This window comes from Macaca nemestrina, chromosome 9, assembly GCF_043159975.1.
Source record: "Macaca nemestrina isolate mMacNem1 chromosome 9, mMacNem.hap1, whole genome shotgun sequence".
Classification (NCBI taxonomy): domain Eukaryota; kingdom Metazoa; phylum Chordata; class Mammalia; order Primates; family Cercopithecidae; genus Macaca; species Macaca nemestrina.
In genome coordinates, this window is record NC_092133.1 from 130,874,088 (window position 1) to 130,897,928 (window position 23,841).

General features: G+C 44.5%; 1 protein-coding gene across 1 annotated transcript in view; it reads left to right on the forward strand.

The window, feature by feature from the left end:
* The first annotated feature begins 4,689 nt into the window (after positions 1-4,689).
* Positions 4,690-23,841, forward strand: part of LOC105490618 (coiled-coil domain containing 3) — a 101,264-nt gene continuing 82,112 nt past the window's right edge. The window contains exons 1-2 of the mRNA XM_011756427.3: positions 4,690-5,207; positions 7,867-8,041. Coding sequence (XP_011754729.2) covers positions 4,834-5,207; positions 7,867-8,041 — 549 coding nt within the window. The 5' untranslated portion in view covers positions 4,690-4,833. The remainder of the gene's footprint in view (positions 5,208-7,866; positions 8,042-23,841) is intronic.

Consider the following 23,841-nt stretch of genomic DNA (forward strand, 5'->3'; position numbering starts at 1 on the left):
CTACTATGAACTTAATGAGGTGGTAACTAAAATTCCAGCTGCTGTCCTAGATGTAGTATCTTTCCTGGGGCAAATTGATATGTCTTCCGGCATTTGCTTTGTAGCTACTGACCTGCCTTTTTCTCCTCACTGATTTGCAAGGATTGCCAGCAACAGCTTGCATTTACCTATTAGGGCTAACAGTATACTTTCAGTTTTGCCTCAGGCTATGTCAGTTCTGCTCTCTATCACGTTTATTCTGAGGAGATTTTGATTGTCTTGACATTCCACAAAACATCACATTGGATTACCTCATGGATGACATTATGATGAATGGATCTGATGTTCACAAAACACCATATACTTTAGAGGCCTTGGTAAGATATAAGGTGGGAGATAGGCCCCACAAAAATTCAGGGGCCTGCCACCTCAGCATAGTTTCTGGGGGCTCAATTGTCACTCCTCCAAGGCAAAAGGAAAGTTGCTGGTCCTTGGATGACCTACAATGGGAAAAGAGGAAAAATATGTGTTCAGCCTTTTTGTATTTAGGAGGGAACATATGCCACATGTAAATGTGCTTTTTAGATTCATCTATAGAGTTATCTGTAAGGCTGCCAGTTTCAAGTGGTATTGAGCAAGTTCTGAGAAGTCTCTGCAGCAAGTTCAGGCTGTGTACAAGCCATTGTATCACTTGAGCCTTATTATCTAGAAGGTCCAGTGATAAAGTACTTATGACAAATGGGAATGTTGTATGGAGTCTTTAGCAAGCACCAAAAGGAAAATGACAGCACCAAACTCTAGGGTTTTAGTGCACACCTATGCCATATTCTGGATATGGCTGTTTGCCTTTTGAAAAATAGCATCTCGCTTGCTATTAGGCCTTGGAAGACACTGAATGCCTAACCATGGTATGCTGGGTGATTATGTAATATGAACTTCTCATCATGAACTGGGTGTTGCATGACCTTCCTAGACATAAGGCCATGTGTGCACAGCAGCAATCTACCATCAAATGGAAATGGTATCCAACAGAGTGGGGTTGGGCAGGTCCAGATGGTACAAGCAAGTTGCATGGGCAAGTGGCTTAGATTCCTTTGACTCTGAAGGTATGTTGCCTCTTCCATTCATATGGTTTATAGTCTCTTGAAGATATTCCAGTTGAATGAGGAAGAAATAACAAGACTGGTTTACAGTTTTTTCTGTATTACACACAGATATTACTCAGTTTCACTCAGGGGTGATCCTGAAGGACACTGGTGAAGAAAAATTCTCCCAGTGGATATAACTTTGAGCAGCAGATTTCATTGTATGCTATGTCTAGACTGAGAGATGGTAGTACACATGGACACTGATTCGTGGGCGATTGCTAGTGGTTTGGTTGGATGGTTAGGGACTTGAAAGAAATAGGATCAGAAGATTGATGACAAGGACATCTTGGGAAGAGGTGAATGAATGGACATCTCATAACGGTTACCAACTGTGAAGATATTTGTGACCCATGTGAATGACGACCAAAGTGCATTCACTGGAGGGGAAGTTCTTAGTGATTAGGTGGGAAATTGATGTACTCAGTGGATGTCTGTCAGTCTCTTTTCTTGCCCACTCTAGTGCTTACTCAATGAGCCCATAAACAGAGTGGCCATCGTGGTAGAGACAGAGGGTATTCATTGCCTCAACAATGTGGACTTCCTCTTACCACAGCTGGCCTGGCTGACACTACTGCTGAGAGCCTAATATGTCAACAATAGAGGCCAGCATGGATCCCCTAATGTGGCACCATTCACCTGGGGAACTAGTCAGCCACCTGGTGGCAGGTTGATTCCATCGGACCTTTTCCATCTTGGGGTGGGGGGTAGGGGTCAGAGATTTGTCCTCACTGAAATAGACACATTCTGGACATGGATACGCCTTCCTTGCAATAATGCTTCTGCCAGTAGCACCATCTATGGACTCACTGGGCACCTTATCCACTATCATGGAATTTCCCATAATGATGTTTCTGATCAATGATTCCCATAGCATTGCTTCTTCCACAGCAGTGAAGTGCAGCAGTGGTCTCAAGGCCATAGAATTAACTGGTTTTACCACATGTCCCATCACCTGGAAGAAACTGGACAAATTCTGAAAGGTGTAACAGCTTAGTGAAGACTTAATTATAGCGTCAGTCGGGAGTCACCACGCTGAAATGATGGAGTCCATCTCAAAGTGTACTTACTGTGTGTGCTTTGAAACAGAACATATGTGGTACTATCCACCCCACAGCCAGGACACACGGGTCTTGGAATCAAGAGATGGAAGTGGCTCATGTCACTATTAAACCCAATAATTCACTCATAGAAGGTTTGTTCCCCTCCTGGCTACCTTGAGCTCAGCTTGTTTGGAAGTCTTGGTCCCCAGAGGGGAACTGCTCACTAGGGTACGCTGCAGTGGCTCGATCAGGAAGAGAAACCCAATCAGCGAGGCACTCTGCCAGATCTTACAGAGGAGAAAAGCATGAGCCATGTGTCTGCTGAATCCACGAGGACGATTTCTTGCAGGTACTCACTTCTGCAAAATACATTCTGGGAAGTACTGGAAGAGTTTTGATTCTGTCAAGTTTATACAAGAAGAGAAAAAACAGCCATGTTTGCTGATTTTTATTTATTTGCTCACCTATGTGGAAAGAAAAGACAGGGCCTTACAGTCTTTTAGAGGCAGACAAATCTTTTCCAGGTCTTCAAGGCACTTGAAGATGCAATTAATAATAAAAACTTTCTTACTATCTTATCTACATAAGTTACAGTATAGGACTAAAATAGAGCAGGGATTCTGGGTGATACAAAATGAATGTTAGGTCAGTTGCACACTCTTTGAGCCATGGTTGGTGATTCTGCTAAGGTTTTAATCTTGATTTGCTCTGTGTATATTCTGGTTAAAGGGCCGACCTGTGTCTTTAGAGCATTTCCTATATTTGGCCCTATTCTAGTGTTGTGTTAAGTACATGGACTCTGGAGTCCAAATGCTGGGGGCTTAATCCTGGCTTGGTCATCTTGTAGCTTTGTGATCTTTGGTGTCAGTTAACCTCCCTGTGCCTGTTTCCTTATCTGTAAAATGAGGATAATAGTTATATCTAATTCAGAATGTTGTTTGGAGAATTAATTAAAATGACATATGTACAGTCCTTACAACAGTACTTGGCCCATGGTCAACAATGACTAAAGTTTAGCAATTCTTATTATAACTTGGCAATGTGTGCTGTGAGTCTGCCTGCCCGGAATATAAACCATTTGGGATCCCTGCTCTCTTTCTCTAGCAAACCTGCAGAACACCTGCTAAACAGCTCATATAGACTGAATAGTGTCTCCCTCCCACCTCCAAATTCATATGTTGAAGTGCTAACTCCCTAATGTGACTGTATTTGGAAATAGGGTCTTCAGGCAGGTAATTAAATGAGGATGTAAGGGTGGGGTGATAACCCAATAGGACTGGTGACCTTGTTAGAAGAGGAGGAGACCAGGGCTCACTCTTTCTCCATCACACACAGAGAGAAGGCCACGTGAGGACACAGTGAGAAGGTGGCTGTCTGTAAGCCAGGAAGAGAGGCCTCACCAGTAACCAACCCTGGCACTTTAATCTTGGACTTCCTGCCTTCAGAACTCTGAGAAATTAAGGTCTGTTATTTAAGCCACCAGTCTAGAGTATTTTATTATGGCAGCCCTGGGAGACTAATAGCATTATGAAATTGCATAATTTAAATATTCAGGCTGGATGTGGTGGCTGATGCCTGAAATCTCAGCACTTTGGGAGGCTGAGGTGGGAGGATCGATTGAGCCCAGAAGTTTGAGACCAGCCTGAGCAACATAGCCTGTCTCTACTGAAGAAAAAAAAATCATCTGGGGTGGTGGTGTGCCTGTATTCCCTGCTACTTGGGAGACTGACCTGGGAGGATCCCCTGAGCCCAGGGGAGGTTGAGGCTGCAGTGAGCCCTGATCAAGTCACTACTCCAGCCTGGGTGACAGACGGAGACCTTGTCTCAAGAAAAAACAACAAAACGAAACAAGAAACCTGTTGCATTTAGAGATAAAGATGGAACTGTGGAGTTTTGAGTATCCTCAAAATCACTCACTGATGTGAAAAGGTGTTTGGAATCTACTTCTGAATGTATTTCTCGGGTGTATAGTGTTGAGAAAATGGAAGCAGGGATTATGGAAACCATCTAGTTTTAAGAAAATCAGAGCCAAATGATTGCTTTTTGGAATCTTTTATCAAAGCTTTTCTAAGATCTTCATTAAATAATAAGCAAATCTGAGAGAGCACGAGAACTAAAAAACCTTTTCAGCCCACACTGAATTTCCTAGTTAATCTCTGGGAAGATAAAGTCAGATTTGGTTTCTACGTATTTTCACTCTGAAATGCAGAGAAAATGTAAAAACTTAGTAATCGTGCAAATTAAGAGTCATTCTTTTATGAATGCCTTGCGTTTACAAACAGGCTTTACGCCTGGCAAACTCGGACCCCTTCCATAGTGGGGCGCCAGGAGAGGGCTGGGCCGCTGTCCCCGAGTCAGGGCTAGCTGGATCCAGGCGTCCCCGCCCCAGCCAGCGCCGGGACCCGCCCGAGTCCCCGCCCCTCCCCCGCCCACGCCCCAGCCGCAGGGGGCAGGGCGGGAGGCGGGCGCCCGGCGCGTCCTGTCCCCCGGACCCTTTTAAAGCGTGGCGCGCCAGGGCCGGGCATGCCGAGCCCCGCGGCGGAGACAGCGGTGCGCCCAGCTCCCAGGAGCGGCGCGAGCAGCCGAGCGCCCAGGGCTGCCCTTCCCGGGCCGGCGGGCTCCCCGGGCTCCCCGCCGCCGCCCCGTGCGCCCCGGGAGGGCCCGGCATGCTGCGCCAGCTGCTGCTCGCCGCGCTCTGCCTGGCGGGTCCCCCAGCGCCCGCGCGCGCCTGCCAGCTGCCCTCCGAGTGGAGGCCCCTGAGCGAGGGCTGCCGCGCCGAGCTGGCCGAGACCATTGTGTACGCCAGGGTGCTGGCGCTGCACCCCGAGGCGCCCGGCCTCTACAACCACCTGCCCTGGCAGTACCACGCCGGCCAGGGGGGCCTCTTCTACTCGGCCGAGGTCGAGATGCTGTGCGACCAGGCGTGGGGCAGCATGCTGGAGGTGCCCGCCGGCTCCAGGCTCAACCTCACCGGCCTGGGCTACTTCTCGTGCCACTCCCACACCGTGGTCCAGGACTACTCCTATTTCTTCTTCCTCAGGTGAGCCCGGCGGCGCCGCCACCTCTCTCTCCCTTTGCGCCACCTCCCGAGGTCGCCGTTATCTGGAGCCAGGCCGGTAACTCCCAGGGCAGCCTGTCGGTGCCAAATGAGAATGCCCCTGGGGCGCCTACCCCTTGCCTCCTTGGATCTCTCTTGCTCCGTCTGACGTCTCTACAGACACCCTGGCTACCCCTGGTAAAGGCGGTTTAAAAGATAGGAAAGCTTTCTGTGCCTTGTACACAGAAGAGCATTGCAGGCAAAAGCTCAAAGCGCTCTCCAACAGTCCCTTTGACTCGCATCTTTAAACTGGCCTCAATGGGAGTAGATTGGGACGGTGAGAAGAACAATCTTTGAAATCAGTCTGTGGCTGGCATTTTGGCTCTGCCTTTCCTAATCGTGATTCTGAGCCCATTTCTTGATACCTTCTCAAGAACTTCCATAGCCTCACCTGTGTAAAATGAGAGGCAGGGCTGGTTGAGCGAAAAACGTAACTCATGCAAAGCACCTGGTGCAGGTTAGCGGTTGACCAGCTGTCCACTCTCCCCTCTTCCCCACTTGCTCAAATGCCAAGATGTGATAGTGTGGAATGTAGCCCAGGATTGCTTCATTATCTCATGTCAGCTGCCAGGTTATTTGAAATAGCAAAGGTTTATTGGGGGTAGGGGGTTCTGCTGCAGGTAAAATCCTGGGTAGCAATGCTTTGAGGGGTGGAGAGGTCAACCAGGCAGGAGATCCTCTCTGATTCTAGACCACTGGAATCCTCTAAAGTTCCATGAACATTGGCCTGTGGTCAAGATGGAATGCATCTGCCTAAGAACTCAGTCAATTCTCATTGACTACTGAATTCTTCTGAAATTTGAATAGAGAGCACCAGGTAGAACCCTAAATTCTTTGACTGGCTTCAACTGAATTTGGAGAGTGATATAAAACAACTGAGAAAAACATCAAAATGGAATCTAACCTATCTATCAAGATAGAGAATTAATCCACTGTTGTGGTGATCAGTGGTAGTTCCAGTTTTGCCAGTCTGGGAAGTAGCACTAAGGATATTTGGAATGAGGCTGATGTGGGTCTGCAGATTCACTTTTAGCTCGCATTTCTCTGAGAAAGAAAACAGTTCTACGAAGTGGTGTTTGTAAGTGCATGGCAACACATGTTTTCCATATTGAAGCCAGAATATCTAAGTTTAAAAAACATGTCTTGCGTTGTGTTGGCTTGAGTGGTTCAGCTAGATTAAGTTTTTTTCTCTCTATATATATTTCAGAGAAGTGTAGTTTCTAAATAAAGCTAGTGGGGCTGAGAGAGTGCCCTTCTCGATACAGAGAAACTTAGGGTTTCATGTTTTTAATTAGGAAAAATACTGAGATACCATCTATAAAACTATTCAAAACCAGAACTCTGTTCTCCAAAGAAAAAAGAGCCCAAGTATTTGAACAGGCTTTTTAAAGAAATTTTTATCATGAAATACAGTTTGTCCAGTGGTTCCGTGGTGCTCAGCCAATTCTCATCTTTTTTACTCTACCATGTTTACAAAAGTTAGGAAAGAAATACAAAGTCAGACAGTAGTCTGACATTCGCATTTCACAGGGCTGTCTTGCCTTGGAGTGTGTTAACAACTACATACAAATCATTCCTCCTCTGTTATTCTGGGACCTACTGAGAGGAGACTGGACCTCTGGTCACTGTCAGGGGTGAGGGTGGCAGTGGAGACTTGCTGGTGAGCCATACATGTTGTTTTTTTTAGACTGGAGTGTAACTTTCATCTCTTTCTTTTTGTGACTTTTTAAAGAATCATTCTAATTGATTTATGCTAGGCCTTTAAATATGTTCACTAATATGTATACTGCATTTACTTTGTACCAAGTGCTTCATTTACTTAGTTTTTGATGCAATGCTTATGACATCATCAAACAAGTAGGTGCTATTTTTTTGAGATGGCATCTCACTCTTGTCACCCAGGCTGGAGTGCAATGGTGCAATCTCTGCTCACTGCAACCTCCGCCTCCCAGGTTCAAGTGATTCTCCTGCCTCAGCCTCCTGAGTAACTGGGATTACAACAGTGTGCCACCATGCCCAGCTAATTTTTGTATTTTTAGTAGTGACAGGGTTTCACCATGTTGGCCAGGCTTGTCTCGAACTCCTTACCTCAGGTGATCCACCCACTTTGGCCTCCCAAAGTGCTGGGGTTACAGGCGTGAGCCACCGCACCCAGCCAGTACTATATTCTTTTTACAGATTAGAATACTGAGGCTTAGAGGAGTTAAGACATTTGTTTCATGTCATATAGAAGATGAATAGCAAAGACAGAACATAGGTCATTACAGCTGGCCTTTTTTTCACCAGGAAATAAGGAACCCTCTTTGAGAAGGAAGACCCCTTGGGGGACTTGGAAGACAACACAAATAGACAAACAGGCACCACACAAATACTTTTCTCCATACTTTGCTCAAAGTCGTCTTTTTGAAAACCTTAAGGATAGACTGATGTAGTGTGAGACAAAGAAATAATTAGAAGTAGTAACTCCTCTAATGAGAGCCACGCCAGACATTGATGTGAAACTGGCAAGCCCATCGCAGTTGTCTGTGACTCTTGATTAAAGTTGGTACACCCTTGACTGTCGAGTCTACATGTCTGCCTTTTTTTCCCTCTTCTCCATTAGGATGGATGAAAATTATAACCTCTTGCCTCACGGAGTCAATTTCCAAGATGCCATCTTCCCGGACACTCAAGAGAACAGAAGGATGTTTTCTAGCCTTTTCCAGTTTTCAAACTGTTCCCAAGGGCAGCAGCTGGCGACTTTCTCCAGTGACTGGGAAATCCAGGAAGACAATAGGGTAAGAATCAGCTAAATCCTGTGCCACAGCAAAACAATAGCGTAGCTACACCTTGTGTGAATTTTGTGACCAAAGGAGTCAAGAATACTCTTCCAAAAGCCCAGACCAGAGAGCATTATTGTATACCCTCTCTCTCTCCTACTATCCTTTCTTGCCTCCCAGCTGTTAAAAAAGACCGTTCCTAAACTTTGGATCCCTGAAGCTTTACTGTTGGATAAGGAGTTCTTCCCAAAGTATGAGAACAGGATGAGATGAAGATTGGCATGCTGAGCCTTAGTTTCCTCTTCTACAGACCGGGGACAATAGTAGTGTCTATATCAGGCTTGTCCAACCTGCAGCCCAGGACAGTTTGAATGTGACCCAACACAAATGTGTAAACTTTCTTAGAACATTACGAGATTTTTTTGCAATTTTTTTTTTTTTTGCTTATCAGCTATCGTTAGTGTTAGTATATTTTGTGTGTGACTCAAGACAATTCTTCCAATGGGGCCCGGGGAAGCCAAAAGATTGGACACCCCGATCTATGTCAGAGGGCTAATGCAATATGATTTAAATGTGTAAAAACTATAATTATGTAAATCCGTTAGCATAATGCTCGAAAGAGTAAGTGCTCAGTGCCTGTGAGCTGTTACGACTGTTCCTGACTGTGTGATTGTTATCGACAGCGTAGGGCTCTAAGGAATTGTCTCAGAGGAAAGGAAAAGTGCTGAGGGAAATGAAATGAAATTGCTATCACAGCTACCACTCCTGTGATTCTTAACCGCAGTTGGTAAGACATAGAGGTGCAGGATGGCCAAGGTGGTTGCAAAATGTAAGGGTCGGCATCTTAAGGGTTGGGATCATTTTGGGAATGAAAATATAAGAGAGTCTTCTGCTCTGGGCCAAATGCCAGAGTTGGAGGAAAATTTTGATGATCATCACTCTTCCAAAGCAATGGCATTGCCACAACCAAGTTGGGGTGATAGTGGGGGGCAGGCCAGTCTAGGCCTCTGGGGCAGTGACCCATCTCTTCCAGTCCCCCTGATGGAAGACATTTTTAGGGTAATGTGACATACTGCTGGAGAGAGTTCTGATGTGGGTATCACATGGAATAAGGACTTTTTTTGGGTTTTTTTTTTGCATTAATGAACCCGTTTGCACATGTTAAGAAACTCCCTTCTTTCTACCCATCAAGAAAAGTTTGAGGGAAGTGTCTTTCTCTTGTCTGATGGGATGGCTTAGGGTAGCTGCCTTGCTCTTCCCAATCCCTAGTGTCCTTTTTATTTTGTTTTCCTTCCAACTTTTATTTTAGGTTCAGGGGCTATGTGTGTAGGTGTGTGATGTGGGTAAATCACGTGCCGCTGGGATTTGGGATGCCAATCGTTTCATCACTCAGGTAGTGAGCACAGTACCTGAGAGGTAGTTTTCCATCCTCACCCTCCTGCCACCCTCCACCCTCAAGTAGGCCCCGGTGTCTATTGTTGCCTTCTTTGTGTCCATGTGTACTCAATGTTTAGCTCCCATTATAAGTGAGAACATGCAGTATTTGGGTTTCTGTTCCTGCATTAATTTGCTTAGGATAATGGCCTCCAGTTGCATCCATGTCTACAAAGGACAGGATTCAAAGGGAGCTTTGCCCAGGGCTCCCTGGACCCTGGAGGCCTTCTTCATGCTCTTGCACAGAAGCTGTTCCTGTAAAGGGAAGGTACGTCCGACTACGGGAAATGATTTATTCTTCTTTGACATATGCCTGTAATCCCAGCAGTTTGGGAGGCTGAAGTGGGGGGATCACCTGAGGTTAGGAGTTCGACACCAGCCTGGCCAACATGGCAAAACCCCGTCTCTACTAAAAATACAAAAATTAGCCGGGTAAGGTGGTGCGTGCCTCTAATCCCAGCTACTCGTTAGGAGTTCGAGACCAGCCTGGCCAACATGGCAAAACCCCGTCTCTACTCAAAGTACAAAAATTAGCCGGGTAAAGTGGTGCGTGCCTCTAATCCCAGCTACTCGGGAGGCTGAGGCAGAAAAATCGCTTGAACCCGGGATGCAGAGGTTGCAGTGAGCTAAGATCACACCATTGCACTCCAGCCTGGGCGACAGAGCGAGACTCCGTCTCAAGCAAACAAACAAACATTCCTCAGCTCTACACTACTGACAGTAGTCTAGACTTTTCTAACCCCTTCCTGATAGTTTGCCAGAACTTTCTCAACGTTTGTCAAGTATTTTGCCCCCAGTGTGGCTCCAAGCACCTGTTTTTATTCTTCCTTTTCCCCTTCTTAATCTTTACTGTTGTCTACTCCATGTTGAGTTGGACACAGCAAGTCTAAGCCTGAGTATCCCAAGCCTGAGTCATACTTAATTTTTTCCAAGTGAAACCTTTTTAGGCTTGTCCCTTTTGTTCTCCATCTTGTGGGAGCTTTGCTTATATGACTATGTTATAGATTTATGTCCAGAGATGTTATTCTGAAAATACTCGAATAGGTTAGCCCTTAAAATCTTAAGCCACATAACTTTTTAGCACTATGGTCACATCATCTAGCTACTAACATTTTTCTGGAATCAGATTTTTCCATCATTTGGGAAAAACAAAGAACAATAGGACCGTGGAGAATTGTTTCAGGGTGAAGGCAGATCCATTTCTGTTGATCAGATGTAGATCTTGGGGGAGAATTCCTTTCCCCTTTCCCTTGAATCACCCTGGCCTCTTAGATAACAAAGTGTGGGAGCGTTCCAGGCTTGGAGGAAAAGTGGAAACTTGAGGCGAGGAAGAGAATTATTTCACTTTGCTGAGCTGCTGTGGAGCAGAATTTAGCTCAACCTGGGGGACCCTGCACGTTTCCAGACCTTTGCTTATGCCATTTTTATTCCCTATCCACCTTGAAAGGGATCACATCAAAGCTACATAAAATTAGCCCATTATGGGCTGATTGCAGTGGCTCACGCCTGTGATCCCAGCACATTGGGAGGCTGAGGCGGGCCCATTACCTGAGGTCAGGAGTTCGAGACCAGCCTGGCCAACATGGTGAAACTCTGTCTCTACTAAAAATACAAAAATTAGCTGAGGATGGTGGTACGTGCCTGTAATCCCAGCTACTTGGGATGTTGAGGTAGGAGAATCGTTTGATCTTGGGAGGCAGAAGTTGCAGTGAGCCAAGATCGTGCCAGTGCACTCCAGTCTGGGCAGCAGACCAAGACTCTGTCTCAAAACAAAGCAAAACAAGAAAAATTAGCCCATTAGTTTAAAATTTGAAATTAAAATTAAATTGACTTTTTAAAGTTTTGTGATGCTCCCTAAAATATTTTTACATACCCTAGAGTAATTAAAATAGTTGTGAGTTATTGACTACTACTTGTGCCGCCTTCTTTTTTTTTTTTTTTCTTTTGAGATGGAGTCTCACTCTGTAGCCCAGGCTGGAGTGCAGTGGCGTGATCTTGGCTCACAGCAACCCCCACCTCCCGGGTTCAAGCAATTCTCCTGCCTCAGCCTCCCAAGTAGCTGGGATTACAGGCACCCACCACCATGCCCAGCTAATTTTTATATTTTTTGTAGAGATGGGGTTTCACCATGTTGGCCAGGCTGGTCTCGATCTCCCAGCCTCAAGTGATCCTCCTGCCTTGGTCTCCTAAAGTTCTGGGATTACAGGCGTAAGCCACCACACCCTGCCTCTAGATGCTGTTGATGCTGCTGTTCTTTAAGCTTCCATTCAGCTTGGACAGTGGATCCAGACTGTAGTTATGAAGGGCACGTTTCATTCTCTTCGCTGATAGTTCTCGCTTTCTCTCTGTTGGAGGATCTGGGACTCTAGAGTCGATTTGGAGGGTAGGAGATGGAAGAGGAGGAAAAGCTAATGGAGGGAAACTTTTGCAAAGCATATGCAGAGCAACATTCAACTCAGTCTTTGGGAGCAAAGTCCTCCCACACTCTGCTTCCTTTCCAGCACCTCTCCATCTTCAAATATCCCACCCACGCATTAGTAAATAGCAACAGGATCTTTCTTTCAAAAGCTGCCAAGATGTCAGCAGTGTTAGTACGTGTTCACCGCCTCTGGTTCAGTGTCATGGTGTTAATAGGACTTGGGGGGATATCTTTGGCACGTTGGAACATCCGCCAGATTTACTGGCAGAGCTCTCTCCACACCAGCCAAGGACATTTTTCCTTCCTCATTTCTCTCTTGCTGGACAAGTGCAACAGTCAGAACAGAATTTGGATACTTTTCCCTCTCTGCTGGTACTGTCCCCTAGGACCAAGACCCAGACTGACCCATACTTATATCAGTCTGTCACAAAATGTCATGGGATTGAAAGAAAATCTGCGGAGGTCTTGCTATCATTTTCTTCTTTCTTCTTTTGGCGTTGGGAAGGACGATAGGGGTGTTACCCTTCTCTAAGCTGCCTTGGAAGGACTGTCAACTTGTAATCAGAAGATCTCAATCGGCTCTGCCATTTCTGGAGGAATGACCATGGGCAGATCCCCTAACTTCCCACAACTTCAGTTTTCCCTTCTATAAAATAGAGCCTGGAACAGATAAACTGTCTCAGGGTGTTCTAAGGACCTAATTAGAACATACTTTTGAAAACACTTTTCTAGAGTGATGCAAGCGCTCGTTACTGGAAGCTGATTATTCTCAAGTATTGTTTTAAAAACCACATTAAAAAAAAAGTTTGAAGAGCTGCCTGCTGCTGTCCAGGGGGTCCTGAAACATCCCATGGAGGAGTGCCAACATCAGTAGTGACGGGTTTGTGCTGGAGATGGGAACAGATGGAAGGGAAGCTATCTTGCGTACTTTTTTCATTCAACAGAATTGATTGGGTTCTGTGCAAGGATGGCGTTTAAAAATATAGTGTATTGAACTGTTAACAGATAACACACTCATGTGGGTTCTCTACTCTCTCTGACACCCATCCACACAGTCCCCACACACCCTCCAAATAAGTAGCCATTGTGATTAGTTTCTTGTATAAACAGTCAGTGGTGTTTTAAAAATTATTATTTCAATCAGTTCTAGGGAACAGGTGGTGTTTGGTTGCATGCATACATTCTTTAGTGGTAATTTCAGAGATTTTGGTGCACCCATCACCTGAGCAGTGTACACTGTACCCAGTGTGTAGTCTTTTATCCCTCACCCTCTCCTACCCTTTCCACTGAGTCTCCAGGGTCCTTTCTTATTCTTATGCCTTTGCATCTCCATAGCTTAGATCCCATTTATGAGTGAGGATATAAAATGTTTGGTTTTCCATTCCTGAGTTACTTCACTTACAATAATGGTCTCCAATTCCATCCAGATCTCCACAAATGCCATTATTTCATTCCTTTTTATGGCTGAGTAGTATTGCATGACATATATAAACTACATTTTCTTTATCTCAATGGAGTTGTTTGTTTGTTTTGTTTTGTTTTGTTTTGTTTTGTTTTTTTCTTTTGAGACAGAGTCTTGGTCTGCTGCCCAGGCTGCAGAGCAGTGGCACAGTCTCAGCTCACTGCAACCTCCGCCTCCCTGGTTCAAGCGATTCTCGTACCTCAGCCTCCTGAGTAGCTGGGACTACAGGCACCCGCCACCACGGCCAGCTGATTTTTGTATTTTTAGTAGAGATGGTGTTTCATGTGTTGGCCAGGCTGGTCTCAAACTCCTGACCTCAAGTCATCTACCCACCCCAGCCTCCCAAATTGCTGGGATTATAGGTGTGAGCCACGGCACCCGGTCCTCAATGGAGGTTTTTTTTGTTTGTTTGTTTTTAAATCCAAATACGTGTTATTACCATCGTCTTTGACACAAATGGCAGCACACTGTGTACATTTCACTACACCTTGCTTAATTCATGAGTAGATCTGGGAGATCTTTCCATATGCATGGCCTGAGGGCTAGACCGGGTGAGAAAAAAAGATAAGAAAGAGACAGAAACGAAGGACTTTGTCCGTAATAAGGGATTTCTCCTGGAGTTTTTGCTACACAGCTCCATGATTCAGCCCCCTTTGGGTCAGATCCCCCATGCTTCTAATTGTTTAGTGTTCAGAGTTCAGGCGGGTAGGGTTTTGGGTTTTTTTAAACTATATGCAGAGATTTCAGTTAAAATCAGTGGGAATCAGAGTATGGTTGGCTTGCTTCATCTTGACTGGTGCTGGCGTTGACGTTTCTATCTGACTGTCTCCATTAAGAATGTGTGTTCAAAGCCAGGACTGGTGGTTCAAGCCTGTAATCCCAGCAGTTTTGGAGGCTGAGGCGGGCAGATCACTTGAGGTCAGGAGTTTGAGACCAGGCTGGCCAACATGGTGATACAACATGGTGAAACCCCGTCTCTACTAAACATACAAAAATTAGCCAGGCATGGTGGCATGTGCTTGTAATCCCAGCTACTTGGGAGGCTGAGGCAGGAGGATCACTTGAACCTGGGAGGCAGAGGTTGCAGTCATTTGAGATCGTGCCACTGCACTCCAGTCTGGGCAACAGAGCAAGACTCCCTCTCAAAGAAAAAAAAAACCAAAAAAAAACAAAACAAAAAAACATATGTTCAAGCTTTGATGGAATATATAGCACGGAGGCAAAGAAATGAACAGTATTTATTTTTTGATGATCAAAAGCAAACAGGAATGGGACAGGATCTGTAGTTTCTAAAGTGAGATTTGAACCCCAAATAGACTGAAAAAAGAATCAGAACTCATTTCATTCACATTTTTCAGAAAGGGCTCTAAAACAATTTAAAGGTATCCCCACAAGTGTGCTGAGATCCTCAAGTTTAACAGATCATTTGGTCAAAAACAAAGATACTCATTCCTTAGAGATGGAGGGAGGTAGCTTATGGTCAACAAGTATTTGAGCACCTGTTAAGTAGATCTCTGTTTCTTGATTCTTCTTTGATACTGCACCCAAACTCAAAAGTGGTGGTATCTTAAAAATTTGTTATAATGTAGAATCTGAAACCTCATCAATGAACTTTCTGTATTCCTACCTGAAAATACATTGGCCTATCTTGTACTTTGAATGGATTTCTTACTCATGCGTGATTTCATAACATGATGCCCTGACCGTTTGGAAAATAGTAGTTTTACCGCATTATGCAGACCTTCCAAATGCGGTGAGATTTAATTATACGATATAAAAATCATATTTGTTAATATCACTGTTGATCTGATGGGGGAAAGACTAAGTATTGGCAAACTGTCAACTCATAGTGGCAACTTTCCTAAAATTCTAATTTTTGCTTGAGAGCTCACACTCAGTCACTGGCAACCAATACTGTCCGTTGTTTTCTTTCAAGTGGCAAGCTTACGTTATTCACCTTCAAGAAATTGTCTACCAAATACCCAAATCTGAATAAATATGGTTGGCGCTTTATTTCGTTGTTTCAAGTAAAAATAGTGTTTCATGAAGAAAGCCACTAGTTCAGCTCAGAACTCGAAACAACCATCGTACTTTGCTATGCGGAGGGCCTTTATGTGTATACTTCATTTCTTCACACTTGGGTGTATTAACAATGTGTACGCAAGGGTCAGGATTTAATAATTTTTACTGCTTCAGTGGAGACATTGTTAAACTGGCATTTTTTTTTTTTTTCTGCTTGCACCTGGCACTGAAGAATACAATGACTACTAGAATCATCTGGTCCCACTGTCTTGATTTGCGCTATGAGGCCGGCAGTTTAACTTACCTTGCTGTTGCACCAGCAGTGCAAATAACCAACAGTGAAAAAGACAAATAACATCTTGGTAGTATTCTGAAAATAGTTTTAATCTGATGGACTGCCTAAAAGGGTGCTGGGGCCAGGTGCAGTGGCTCATGCCTGTAATCCCAACAGTTAGGGAGACCGAGGTGGGCCGATCGCTTGAGGTCAGGAGTTTGAGACCAGCCCGGCCAACATGGTGAAACCCTGTCTCTACCTAAAATACAAAAATTAGCCAGGTGTGATGGCACGTTCCTATAATCCCAGCTACTCAAGAGGCTGAGGCATGAGAGTCGCTTGAACCCGGGAGTCGGAGGTTGCAGTGATCTGAGATCGTGCCATTGCACTCCAGCCTGGGTAACAGAGTGAGACTTTGTCTAAATAAATAAGTAAGTAAAATGAATGAATGAATGAGTGGGTCCTGGGGCCCCTTAGGATTCTGCAGACTTTGGGAACTGCTGCTCTGGACTAAGTCAGTGATGGACAATGGTAGAAGAGAGGTATTGACTAAGCTGAGGGCTTAAGGAATGGGGGATTTAATGGTCTGAGTGCAGGGAGGTATGTGACCTCAGTAGTATGCAGCCCAGAATTTCGGGAGACCTTGAGTGAACATTGAGCTTGGAATGATTTCAGGAGTTTGGCTTCTAGCCCTGCTGAATAATGGACAGCTGCATGGGCAGGGTTCGGCCAGATTGTAGGTGACTGTGAAAACCTTTGTAAAGATTCCAGGGCTGAGACTGAGGAGACCCTGGATTGAGTGGGCTCGATCTGGACTTCGGAGGGTGACTAAGCATATACTGTTTTCAGAAAGCTTTTGAGCTATTTAGAATCATGCTATTCCCTGCTTTCTAGGTGAAGGCTGTTAATGTACTCTGATTGTCATTACTCGGCCACTTGATTGGCCAAATAGAGCCAAAGCTGTGAAGTAGGTAGGATAGTGGTCTTTTTAATTTATTCATTTGTATCTTCATTCTACATATATTTACTAAACACCTATGGTGTGTCACTGGGAATACAAAAGGGAACAGGGGAAAAGAGCTCCAGGCCCTCCTTGAACCTACATGGTAGTGGGATGAGGGAGAGACAGTCACTACGTCAGTGAATGTATCAGTCCATAGGAAAAATATCAGATAATGATAGGTGTTTGACCAATAATTAAAAGAGGGTAGGCCGGGCGTGGTGGCTCACGCCTGTAATCCCGGCACTTTGGGAGGCTGAGGTGGGCAGCTCTCTTGAGGTCAGGAGTTCAAGTCCAGCCTGCCCAACATGGTGAAACTCTGTCTCTACCAAAAATACAAAAATTAGCCAGGAGTAGTGGCACATACCTATAATCCCAGCTACTCAGGAGGCGGAGGCAGGAGAACTGCTTAAACCTGGGAGGCAGGCAGAGATTGCAGTGAGCTGAGATTGCACCACTGCACTCTAGCCTGGGTGACAAGAGTGAGACTCTGTCTCAAAAAAAAAAAAAAAAAGGTAATATGATAGGAACTGGAAGCCACTTTAGGTTGAAGAGATGACTTTTAAACTGAAATCTGAAGGACACAGAACCAGCCATACAAAGATGAGGCAGAAAAGCATGGCAGGCAGACCAAGAAGCCATTGCAACTGGGCCCAAGGTGGAAACAGTTTGGCCTTCTTGAGGGGTGGAAAAATAGGAATGAGCATTGGTGGTGGGGAGAGAATGGGACAAGCTGGGTTTGGAGAGGTGAGTGTGGGCTGGATCATGTGGACATTTCTAAGCAAGTGGGGGAAGATTAGATCTTTGTGCTTTGGGGAGCCATTGAACGGAGTAGTGAGATCTGATGAGCCTTTCAGAAAAGGAACACTCTGACAGCTGAGTGAACCACAGATTGCTGAGGGGCAAAAGCGGAAGCAGGCAGACCAATTGGGAAATGACTGGAACTGTCTAGGCAAGACCAGAGGCTTGGACTAGTGGGTAGCAGTGGCTCTGGGAAGAAATGGCTGGATCCTGGGATACGTCTGGAAGGGGCGCTCGCCTGTGTTCTTCCAATTTGTCTTTGATCACAGACCACTGCTGTCCCTACTTTTTAAGACATTTGCTCTGTGTCATCTTCGTCCAGCACTTCGACCACCCCCAGGGTATTGGCCAATGTCATGCTTTGTGCTGCAAAATATTACACTTCCTTTGGGAATATTTGTACCTGAATTAATTAATAACATACCTAGCTGAAAATAGTTTTAAGGTAGAAATTTGCATCTCGATAGATGCAAGAATAGACAGGTCCTTGATAGGTTTTAAAATAGAGTTTTGGGTTCTAACTGGGTGTCACTTGACTATTCTGAACTTAGTTTATCTGTAAAATTGGTCATAATATACCTACTATGGTTTATCCATAGCACTGTAATAATAAAAAGGTAACATACTAATAAGGACAGAGTACTGGTTATGTGTGAGGTGTTATGTTACAGCTCTCATATCCCCGTATATCCCATAAGATCTCGAGGCAGACAGGCGTTTATTCCATCCACAAGGAAAATCCTTCCTACATGCTTAGCACTGTGTCATGGGTTATGGAGAATGTTGTGGAAGAATTAGACCTGGTCTCTGAAGTCAAGTGACAAGATACAATTAACCCACATGAAAGATGGGTACTCCTGCTGGGCCACAGGAAATGCGAGGAGTTGGTGGAGGCGAGAGACGATGAATTTAGACAGAGGAGGGATGTGTTCAGGCGCTGAGGTGAGCCAGCACACAGCAGAGGACAGAGCTGCATACCAGGGAATGGAGGGCAGATGAGGGTGCACAGGTCAGTGGACCCACACTGGGAGCTCCTGCCTTGTTTTTGAGTGTAGGCAGCTCACACTGGAAGGAGACTGCCCTCCAGCAAGGAGGGGTCAGGATTTGTGACTATACTGTGTACGGTTTTTTCTTTCTCTTTTTTTTTTTTTTTGCCATCAAATGAAAGTTTTATTGAAACACAGTTATTACTCTTAAACAGGGACAGATGCTATATTATTGTTATATTTTTAGTTTCCTGTGGTACAGGGATTACTTTTTTAAAAAATTCTTTTTATTTTGTAATAATCTTAAATTCACAGGCAGTTGCAAAGAAATGTACAGACAGGTCCCAGGCACCCCTCACCCCTTGTGCCCTGCTGTTAATATGTTGTTTAACTGTAGTGCAGTATCAAAACCAGACAATGACATTGATGAAATCTGCAGAGTTTATTCAGATGTTAGTATTAAATCACGACACAGACACTCATTTGTGTACATGTGTAAAACTCTGTGCAAGTTTATTACGTGTGTCTTACTGTAAAATGTACAAAAGTACTTTTAATGGCAAAAACCGCAATTACTTTTTGCACCAACCTAATAGTTACACAGGCAGTCATTTATGTATACATGTAAAACTCAATGCAATTTTATCACATGTATCTTCCTGTAATCCCTGCCACAATTAAAATACAGAACTGTCCCATCACCAAGTGGCTTCTTCCTGCTACCCCTTTTAAGCCACCCTTCCCCTCACCCATCCCTAAACTCTGGCAACCCTTTATCTTTTCTCCATATCTATAATTTTATTTCGGGTGTTATGTACACACAGTCATACTATATGTGCCTTTGGAGATTGTCTTTTTTCATTCAACATAATTTCCTTGAGGTTAATCCAAGTTACTGGATTCCCTTTCATTGCTGAGTCATATTCCATGGTGTAGATGCACCGCTGATTGCTTTACAAGTCACTCACTGAAAGACATTATGGTAACTTCCAGTTTTTAGCTATTATGAATAAAGTTGCGGTGAACATTCACGTACAGATTGTTGTGTGGGCATGAGTTTTCACTTCTTTGTGATAAATGCCCAAGAGTCCCATTGCTGGGTTGCATGGTAAGTCCATTTTTAGTTTTCAAAGAAACTCCAAAATTTATTTCCCAAAGGTCCTGTACCATTTACATTTCTACCAGCAGGGGATAAAGGATCCAGTTCCCTGCCTCATTGCCAGCATTCAGTGTAATTACTATTTCTTATTCTAGCTGTTTTGATAGGTGCATCATGCTATCTCATTCTGGTTTTAAGGTTTTGCTTTTTAAAAAATTAAGATATGATTTATATGCCACAAACTCACCTTGGATGAGAGTGGATTTCATATTTGTTCTTTACCATAATTAAAAAAAAAATCTATAGCTCTGAAAATTTTGGAGTAGAGTAAAAAAATCTATAGCTACAAATAGCTTAAACAGTTGAGTCTCTAACTGTACAATTAAGTGGTTTTCAGTATATCCGCATATATGTGTAACCGTCACCACTTTTAATTTCAGAACATTTTATAACCCCTGAAAGAAACCCCAGATCCATTTTACTGATCAATCTCAATTCTTCGCTTCATCCAAGCCCCAGCAATTGCTAGTCTCTTTTTATCTCTATGGCTTTGCCTACTCTGGACATCTCATATACATAAAATCTTACACTATTGTGTAAGAGTTGTCTGTCTCAGGCTAGTCTCACTTAGCATAATGTTTTCAAGCGTCATTCGTACTGTAGTATGAATCAGTACTTTGTTCTTTTTATGGCTGAATAATATTGCATGGTATGGCACTAGCACATTTTGTTTATTCGTTCAGCAGTTGGGCATTTGGTTTGTTTCCACTCTTGCCTGTTATACATAATGCTGCTATGAACAGGTTTTTGCTTTCATTTTTCATGGGTGTATAACTAGGAGTGGAATTGCTGGGTCCGATGGTAACTATGTTTAGCCTTTGCAGGAGCAGCCAGACTGTTTTCCAAAGCAGCTGCACCATTTTACATGCCCACCAGCGGTGTATGAGGGTTGCAGTTTCTTCACTAGTAGTTGTTACTGTCTACATTAATGATTTTAGTCATCCCAGTGGGAGTCAAGTGGTATCACATTGTGGTTTTGATTGGCATTTCCCTAACGACTAATGATGATGAGTGTCTTTACGGTGCTTATTGGGCATTTGTATAGTGTCCTCTTGAGAGAAATGTCTATTTAAGTCCTTTGCCCATTTTTTAATGAGGTTATCTTTTTATTGTTGAGTTGTAATAGTTCCCTATTATGGATACTAGACCCTTATTACAGGTATGATTTGTACACATTTTCTCCCATTCTTTGTGCTGTATTTTCACTGTGGGTTTGTGAGTTTTTGTTTGTTTTTGTTTTTGTTTTTTTGTCACCCAGGCTAGAGTGCAGTAGTGCAATCTTGGCTCATTGCAGCCTCCGCCTCCCGGGGTCAAGTGATTCTCCCACCTCAGTCTCCCAGGTAGCTGAGATTGCAGGCATGCACCACCATGCCCAGCTAATTTTTGTGTTTTTAGTAGAGACAAGGTTTCACCGTGTTGACCAGGCTGGTCTCCAACTCCTGACCTCAAGTGATCTGCCCACCTGAGCCTCCCAAAGTGCTGGGATTACAGGCATGAGCCACTGCACCCAGCCTCAGTGTGGTTTTAATTTGCATTTCCCACATGGCTAAAATGATGTCAATCATCTTTTCATCTGCACATTTACCATCTCTCTGGCCTCTTTGGTAAAATGTTCATATCTTTTGCCCAATTTTTTTTTTTTTTTGCCATTTCTTTTTATTAGAGCTATGACTATAAACATTCCCTTTATAGTATGTTAAACGTTTTCAAAGTCTTTTTTTTGAGACAGGGTTTCACACCCAAAAGCCAGGTGGGAGTGCAGTGGTGCACTCTTGGCTCACTACAACCTCTACCTCTCAGGCTCAAGTGATCCTCCTGCCTCAGCCTCCTAAGTAACTAGGGCTACAGATGCACGTCACCACCCTGCTAATTTTTGTATGTTTAGTAGAGGTGAGGTTTCACCATGTTGCCCAGGCTGTTCTCGAACTTCTAACCTCAAGTGATCTGCTTGCCTCAGCTTCCCAAAAGTTCTAGGATTACAGGCATGAGCCACCACTCCCTGCCGTTTTCAAGCTCTTCTTTGCATCAGTGTTAAGATGGATTAGAGACACAACTGTTAAGCAACTCATAGCTATACATTCTTTTTAATTCTACCCCAAAACTTTTAGAGCGAGATATATATATACACACACACACACACACACACACACACACACATATACACACTAATTTATTTATTTATTTTTTGAGACAGCAGTCACCCAGGGTGGAGTGCAGTGGCACAATCTTGGCTCACTGAAACCTCCGCCTTCTGGGTTCAAGCAATTCTTGTGCCTCAGCCTGCTGAGTAGCTTGGATGACAGGCACCCGCCACCATGCCCAGCTAACTTTTGTATTTTTAGTGGAGACAGGTTTCTCGATGTTGGCCAGGCTGGTCTCAAACTCCTGACCTCAAGTGATCCGCCCACCTTGGCCACCCAAAGTGCGGTGATTACAGGCGTGAGCCATTGTGCGCCACCTAGAGGTATAGATTTTTTTTTTTTTTTTTGAGATGGAAATCTCGCTCTGTCACCCACGCTGGAGTGCAATGGCGTGATCTTGGCTTACTGCAACCTCTGCCTCCTGGGTTCAAGCGATTCTCCTGCCTCAGCCTCCTGAGTAGCTGGGATTACAGGCTCATGCTGCCACGCCCAGCTAATTTTTGTATTTTTAGTAGAGATGGGATTTCACCATGTTGATCAGGCTGGTCTCGAACTCCTGATCTTGTGATCCACTCGCCTTGGCCTCCCAAAGTGTTGGGATAACTGGCATGAGCCACTGCACCCGACCGATTTTTTTTTTAAATTATAGTTAAAAACATGTAATATGAAATCTACTCTTAACAAAATCTACAGTATTGTTAACTGTGTATACACTGTGGTATTGAGATTTCTAGAACTTTTTCATCTTGCATGACTGAAACTCTATTCTGTTTCCCTTTCCCCAACTGAGTCCTCACCCCTCCAGCCCCTGGCAAGTACCATTCTGTCTGTTTCTGCGAGTTTCACTGCTTGAGATCCCTTATGTAAGTGGAATCATGCAGTATGTGTCTATGACTGGCTCATTTCACTTAGCTGAATGTCCTCAGGGGTGCTCCATGTTGTAGCGTGTGACCATGGCCGTCGATTTTGATTGGTGGTAGCTCACTTCATTTTTTTGTGTTTTTTTTTTTTTTTTTTTTTGTTTAGATGGAGTCTCGCTCTGTTGCCAGGCTGGAGTGCAGTGGCACGATCTTGGGTCACTGTAACCTCCACCTCCTGAGTTCTCCTGCCTCAGCCTCCTGTGTAACTGGGACTACAGGCGCGTGCTACACCACGCCCGGCTAATTTTTGTATTTTTAGTAGAGACAGGGTTTCACCATGTTGGCCAAGATGGTCTTGATCTCTTGACCTTGTGATCTGCCTGCCTCGGCCTCCCAAAGTGCTGGGATTACAGGCGTGAGCCACCGTGCCTGGCTGCTCACTTCTCATTTTTAACTCATGGATAATCATGTGGTATTGCCACAACTCATTTCTCCATCATAAGTCATAGGGGATAGAATTTGGCAGTAACTAAAGTCAGAGCTCTGTAAGTAACTGGGGCTCTTCCCATGGACTGCTTCATAGACGCCCTCAGTAATAGCACCTGTGCCAACAAGTCAGAAGTCAGCAGAAGAAAGTTCTCACCCTGCCTGGTTGAAGGGGCTTCACTGGCCTCATTTCTTCCTGAATTTTATCACTTTTCTTGTATAACTAAGTTTATTCTTCAGTCCCCCAAGCCTTTCCAGAGAGCCTCAGTACATGATACCTCAGGTGGATCTGAAAGGATCCTGGGCTGAGCACCGTGGCTCATGCCTGTAATCTCAGCACTTTTGGAGGCCGAGGCGGGCAGATCACCTGAGGTCAGGAGTTCTGAGACCATCCTGGCCAACGTGGTGAAACCTCGTCTCTACTAAAAAATACAAAATTAGCTGGGTGTGGTGGCAGGTGCCTGTAATTCCACCCTACTCGGGAGGCTGAGGTAGGAGAATCACCTGAACCTGGGAGGCGGCAGTTGCCATGAACCAAGATCCCGCCACGGCACTCCAGTCTGGCCAAATGTGAGAATACATTTCAAAAAAAAAAAAAAAAAAAAAATCCTGGGCCAGATGCAGTGGCTCACATTTGTAATCCTGGCACTCTGGGAGGCTGAAGCAGGAGGATGGCTTGAGGCCAGGAGTTCAAGACCAGCCTGGGCAACATAGCAAGGCCCTATCTTTTTTTTTTTTTTTTTTTAAGTCTGATCTTCCATAAAGGGTCTCCTC